The sequence below is a fragment of the Apteryx rowi genome, unplaced genomic scaffold, assembly GCF_003343035.1.
Source record: "Apteryx rowi isolate R43461 unplaced genomic scaffold, aptRow1 scaffold_367, whole genome shotgun sequence".
Taxonomy (NCBI): Eukaryota; Metazoa; Chordata; class Aves; order Apterygiformes; family Apterygidae; genus Apteryx; species Apteryx rowi.
In genome coordinates this window covers 240,701-246,966 of record NW_020450163.1, presented here as the reverse complement: position 1 = coordinate 246,966, position 6,266 = coordinate 240,701, and the positions used below count along the sequence as shown (strand labels likewise).

General features: G+C 58.5%; 1 protein-coding gene across 1 annotated transcript; it reads left to right on the top strand.

Moving 5' to 3' along the window:
• Positions 1-1,747: 1,747 nt before the first annotated feature.
• On the top strand, positions 1,748-5,308 carry LOC112969763 (POU domain, class 5, transcription factor 3-like). Its single transcript, XM_026073382.1, has 6 exons — positions 1,748-1,772; positions 1,924-1,976; positions 2,560-2,671; positions 3,155-3,285; positions 3,987-4,151; positions 4,828-5,308. Exons 1-6 carry the CDS (start codon positions 1,748-1,750, stop codon positions 5,077-5,079), a joined length of 738 nt encoding a protein of 245 aa, XP_025929167.1. The 3' UTR covers positions 5,080-5,308.
• The last annotated feature ends 958 nt before the right edge of the window (positions 5,309-6,266 follow it).

Here is a 6,266-nt window from a genome sequence, read left to right as displayed (position 1 = left end):
GCCCCGTCCCGCCTCGCCGCCTCCCACGAGGGTCGCCTGCCCTGGCCGGGGAGGGTGTTGGCCGCGGGGCCCGCGGACGCTTCCTGAAGCCGGGGCCGGGGCCGGGCCAGAGATGCTGCCGTCGGGCGGGCGCCGAGGTCCATCGGGGGACCATCGGGGCCAGGGCCGCTGCGGCGAGCCCAGGGGAGCCACCTCGCACGGAGAAACGGAGCAAACGGCTCAGCTGCGACTCTCCCCTCCTCCCCCAATTGGAAGGGCCGCTCTATCCTTCACCCTGCTAGGGGAGAGGCTCCCCTTGGCTCCGGGCGCTGCTGGGGGTCACTGCAGTGCATGGCCCCAGTACCCTGCCCCTGGGCGAGTGTTGCTCGCTTTGCTGTCCGGGCCTGCCCAAATGCAGCTTTGCACTTTTTGTTTGGGGTTTGTTTTTTTTCTCCCCTCTGGACATTTCAAAGTAGAGGTCCCGGGTGGCCGAGGGGTCAGCTGCCAAGGGCAGGTGAGCATGCCTAATCTCGCAGGGGGACAAGGGGAGAATAAACCTGCTGGCGGAGGGTATCCTGTTCGGCAGATAAAAAGGCTTTGGGGACTCGGCTCCAGTTGCCTGTTGGGTCTCTGGTGCCTCACTGCAGACACCAGGGCTCGAGGGGCTGGGAACCGTTGTGGGAATCCCTTAAGCTGTCTCTGTGCAGGGCAACCTCCGGATGCCCTCAGCATCCATCTCCGAAGTGCTGTGATCCCTCCCGCGTCCTGGTGCTACTGATGCTGCACAAGAAGGGGAGCAGCCAGGGTCTGACTTGCTCTCTCCTGCCTCCCTCGCTACAGTCTCCCAACCTCTCTGGATGACTGGGACCCGTTGCTGGGGTTTGAGGGCAGTTTTGATTTGGGTGCATGTTACTCTATGATAAAAAGCTCTGCTCAGATGGGAATCACAGGAGCACCCCAACAGATTAAGGCTGTGGGATGTGTCTCGCTGCACCTGATCTATCCACTGTAACAGTCGCTTCCAACCTGTGCGGCTGTGAAAGGGCCACAGCTGTTTCTCCAAACCCTTTCTGCTGGGGGGGGGGGGTGTCCTCACTGGCATCCTCCCAGACTGAGGTGGGAAAAGAAACTTGCAATAATCGAAGGGCTCCACTGGGAGCTCATAAGAGTTACCTGAACCTGGTGGCACGGAAAGCCCCAGTGCCTGCAGCCCGCTTGCTCATCAGCTCCGGTGAGGGACAGGCAGCACGATTTAGCAGCACAACTGGCAGGAGTTGCATGTTCGTTTTTTGTTTTTTAAATCCTTTCTTGGCATAACAGAAAACCAGCGCTCCCGGGCAAAATTACTCCAGGGTTAACAGCAAACGGTGACATGGATTTTTTTTTTTTTAAGTTTTTGCAAGCTTTTTCTACTGTGGGTTGGTTTGTTGGTTTTATGCAGAGTTGCTGCAGTGTAGGTGCCTAAGGGAGTCAGAAGCGCTCAGACCCACAGAGTTCAAACTGTGGACGCTGCTGGGTGCATGTGGTGTGGCCAAACGCCTGGGCTCTCCTGACTCGTGTGTGGCTCTGCAGTGCCGGATGGGGGTTAGACGAAATTGTTTTTCTCAGTTGAGAGATAGTCGGGAGTGCTCTGTGGCAGCGATGCACTCGGGGTTGTTGTGGGTGATGTCCGTGAACAATTAAAGGGTGAGACTTGTGTTGGCAGGAGGCACAGCTGTAAAATCTGATATTCTGCTACGTATGTGGGAACCTGTTAAATAGTTGCAAAATGCCCATTGCAGCAGTTCGAGATGGTAATGCAGAGAGGAAATGAAGCACTTAGGTAAGCAACTTTCCAGAAGTGAAGAGCCTGGTTGTTGCAAAGATCTGTTTAAAACCCACTCAGATCATCTGCACTTTCATCATTTTCTTTATCTGAGTCATTTCGCCTGCTCTGGGCCTCAGCAGGAAACGGGGCTGGTGCCTGCCCCTCTCTCTGTACCGGAGGGCCACGGAAGGTGGGTGTCCGTGTCCCTGGGTAGCTGAGCCCCATGGTAGTGTCCCAGGGTGTGATGGCGGGGAAATGCCAGGGACATGAGCGAACACGCCGCAGGCTGTGTCCGTGCTGCCCCGGAGCAGGAGTGAGGGTCTGAATCTGGGGGCAGAAGTGCTCCCTGGCACCTCTAGGGGCAGAGGAAGAGTTGGAGATGCTCCCTTGCACCAGCCATTCTGGTACAGTAGATCGGCCATGCGTGCCACGGTCCTGGTGAGCCACAGACAGGCCGGTTACTGACGGGGTTTTCCAGGTGTTTCTGCTGCAGAGCAAGGTGAGGTGGAGGTGCTTTGGGATCCAGAGCCCAAGTGTCCCTTGCTCTGCATTTGGGGAAAGCCTTTCCTTCTGCACCTGGCCCCATGGCCCTGTGGCAGCAGCAGCCAGTTGATGTGAGCACTGCTGAGGGCTCAGCTGAGCCCACCCCACTCCCACTGCCGTGGTGCCCAGGCCCATGCAGGTCCCAGTGCATGGACTGGACCCCTTTTCTTCCCAGCCTCAGCCCGCAGAGGTGCAAGGTTTCTGCTCTCACTTTGCTTCTGCCCCTCCAGGATGCGCCAACCTCAGAAGAGCTGGAGCAGTTTGCCAAAGACCTCAAGCACAAGCGCATCATGTTGGGCTTCACGCAGGCTGATGTGGGGCTGGCTCTCGGCACTCTCTATGGTAAGAGCCTCTCTGGGTCTCTCCCCTGTACCCAGTGCCCTGCGTCACGGCGGGGAAGAGGGGAGGCCTGGCGGGACCAGGAGCAGCCCTGGGCGAAGGAGATTGCTGCTGCAGAGCGACCTGCGAAGGAGCTGGTCAGCACGAGTGCCCTGGCCCCCTGCAGTTCCCTTCTCCTCCTTGCCGTGTTCTAAGCACTTCCCTAAAGCTGGAAGGATTTGAGCCTGGTGTGAGCAGCAATAAACTGCTTAAAATAGCTACAGCTGCTTTTTGAAGGGTGTTTCAGTGCTTTAAATCCTGCTGAAATAGCAGGGAAAATGCCCTTACCAGATCCTTTGGTGCCAGAGGACAGGGCTCCTGGGGGGCTAGTGGAGATGGGAGCTGCAGAGGTCCTTTTCCCAGGCAAGAGGTGTGGGGAGGCCCCTACTCAGAGGCAGGGAGCTGCGGGTAACCAGGGCCCCTGCCCGCCCTGTCTCCCCTGCCCAGGGAAGATGTTCAGCCAGACGACCATTTGCCGCTTCGAAGCCCTCCAGCTCAGCTTCAAGAACATGTGCAAGCTGAAGCCGCTGCTGCAACGCTGGCTCAACGAGGCAGAGAACACCGACAACATGCAAGAGGTGTGAGGCCAGGAGTCACCTTCCTGTCCTGGGGGGGGTGGCTATCCACAGGCCAATGAACCATCACACTGCAGTTCCTCCTGCCTCAAAAAAGTGGTTTTGGGGAGAGGAGAGCAGCAGGCTTCCCCCGTCACAGTGGCAACTTTCTGTCCTTCTCGCAGCTGTGGTTTTGGTCCCAGCTTGCCAAGCTGTGGGGGGGAACCGTATCTGCTGGTGACCAGGTAACACCTTCTGCAAAGCTGGCAGGAGAGCAGAAAGGGCTTCCTCTGAGGGAAGTGAGCCAAAATTTCCAGCATATATCCCTTGCGACAGCTTTGGCAGCTCCCTTCTCGGAGCAGCCAAGTATTGCTGGAGCCTCAGATGCCAGCAAAAAAGATGCAGCTGATGTAAATTTGCAGAGATTTAAATGCAGAAAAATGTGTCCCTCTCCCCCGCGCCACTCGCAGGCAGAGTTAGTGGCAGGACACTGGGCATGGCCCTGGGCGCAGTGGGATGAAGCTTGAGAGCAAAGTCTTCTACTGCATCTCTCTGGAAAGCAGCTGCTCTGAAGGAAGAGGCTGTGCTGACAGATATTCCCAGGGACCCAAGTCTGTCCCCATCCCTTCCCAGACCTTTGCATGAATCTCCGGAGGCTGGGAAGGATGTTGCCAGCCCTGGACTGCCCTGTGACCAAATGCTGCAGCCTCTCTTTCACTTTCCAGATGTGCAATGCAGAGCAAGTGTTGGCTCAAGCCCGGAAGAGAAAACGCAGGACCAGCATCGAGACCAATGTGAAGGGCACACTGGAGAGCTTCTTCCGCAAGTGTGTGAAGCCCAGCCCCCAGGAGATCTCCCAGATCGCCGAGGATCTCAACCTGGACAAAGATGTAGGTTTGGCAGGGTTCAGAGGACAGGGAGGGGAGTCGATGCCCAGGCAGTGGTGATTCCTTGGCACCCCCATCAGGCCAGATTAATGTTTTTCTGTGGAAAACCGTGCTTCCATTTGCAGCACAACAGTAGTTCATGGGAGGACGTTTGCTTTCTCAAGAGGGCTAGGGCATGGGGGATGAAGGACACTGCAGCTGAATATAGCTGGGCCACCCTGGCACCTTGTGGAAGGTGGGGCTGGGGAAGTTCATGCCTCCCATCTCCCTTTGGGTCAGTCTGCCCACCTGGACACGTTTTCCACAAGGGTTCGGGTCACCTGGGATAGGCTGCTCCTAGAGGCAGGGGATGGAGGAGGGTGGCCAGTCTGAGGGGTGGTGAGAGTCCCATCGCCTTGGGAGACAGAGTGCAGCACACTGGGAGCAGGCTGGGAGCGGGCTGCCCCAGCTTGGCTTGGGGGAGCTGTGGGAGGGAGGCCGGGGCCAGGTGGTTGCCTGGCCGTTTCCTAGTGTGCCTGTCCATCCTGAGCCTCCAGGAGGAGCCGTGGCAGGGATGGAGCCATGCTGGAGGTCAGGAGGCCGTGGGGCTGTGGAGATCACACTGTCAGAAGGGCTTTCTTGCCTCTAGTCCAGAGTTTGAGCTTGCCATGTTCATGCACCCTCGTCCCATCCCTTTCAGGTGGTCCGGGTCTGGTTCTGCAACCGACGTCAGAAAGGCAAGCGGCTGCTGCTGCCCTTCGGCAACGAGGCGGAAGGGGTGATGTACGACATGAACCAGTCGCTGGTGCCCGCCGGCCTGCCCATCCCGGTGACGTCCCAGGGCTACAGCCTAGCTCCATCCCCTCCTGTCTACATGCCACCGTTCCACAAGGCCGAGATGTTCCCTCAAGCTCTGCAACCCGGGCTCTCCATGAGTAACAGCAGCCACTGAACCAGGGGCTGCGGGGGCAGTTTGGGAGCTGGATGAAGGTGTTTCCCAGATGGTGCGGCTTGGCTGGTTCCCTGGAGGCAGCTTCCTCCCCTTGCCCTGGAAAGGCACGTGGCTCTGGTCCCAGTCCCCAAGAGCCTGGCTGGGCAGTTGGCTGTGTTTTCTGGCTTTTTGTGCATGAGGGGCAGAGGAAGGGCCGGGAGCCAGGCACAGAGGTGGTCCCCACTCTCTGCAGTTGCTCCCAGCCCTTCCCAGTTATGTGAATTTGCTGGTGCCAGCACTCCCTCCTCCATCCCGTGCACGGGGGCAGCATCCCCTCCTCCCTCCCTGGGGGGCAACTGCTCCTTCCTTACTTTGACCTGCCTATGCCAGATATGCCCGGGGTGCTGAGCGGAGGCCCGTGCCCAGGGCACTGAGTGGAGCCGCCTTTGCCTGTTCCCAGCTGAGCTGAGCTGCTCTCCTGCAAGAACCACAAAAGAAGCGTTTTTAAATTTGGGGTTAAGAGTGGGGGAGGGCTGGGGCTAGGTTTTTTTTTTTTTTTCGTGGTTTTGGTTGTGTTTCTAGTTTTTGAAAAGCAAAAATCTTTGTAGCAATTTCTAGTTTCCCAGCTGCCCCTTCCCCGGCACGTAGAGTGGGGCTGCAGGCACCAATGCCCCGGGGTGGGGGGGCACCCCAAAGGCTCTCCCCATCCTCCTGGGCACCTGGGGCTTGCTGAGAAGCCCGAGGGCTATTGCGTGGAGGGAGATGAGCCCTCGGCAGCCCCAGCCTGCCTCATCTCGCCCCCAGCACCCCCCAGCTCAGGAGGGATTTGGCCCCATGCCCACCCGTGGGCAGGCCAGCGGGGCATGTTTTGGGATGGGGCGGTAAGGAGATGGCAGAGGGGCAGGCAGTGTGGGTCAAGGGTGTCCTCCCTGGCTCTGGTGCCACTCTGGATCCTCTGGGACCTGTTTCACTTGTCAGCCAGTGTCCCCCCCCCCCAAAACCTGGCTGCCCGCAGGCCACCTTTCCCCGGGGAGGGGGCCGAGCCCAGGGCCAACACCATCCCGTCCATGCCGCTAACACCCCCGTGCCTTTGAGCTTGCTGTAGTTAATAATTCCCCCCCCCCCCCAGCCAATCATATTCCCTCTGGCAATGAAATAAATCTCGGTTCTTTGGGGCATGAGAGCAAGTCAGCGCTTTCCTTGCCTCC

Coding starts and splice junctions, on each gene's coding strand:
- LOC112969763 (XM_026073382.1), top strand. CDS start 1,748: ATGCCCATTGCAGCAGTTCGAGATG. Junction 1,977..2,559: donor GTACCGGAGGGCCACGGAAG/GTGGGTGTCCGT, acceptor CTGCCCCTCCAG/GATGCGCCAACCTCAGAAGA. Junction 2,672..3,154: donor GGCTCTCGGCACTCTCTATG/GTAAGAGCCTCT, acceptor TCCCCTGCCCAG/GGAAGATGTTCAGCCAGACG.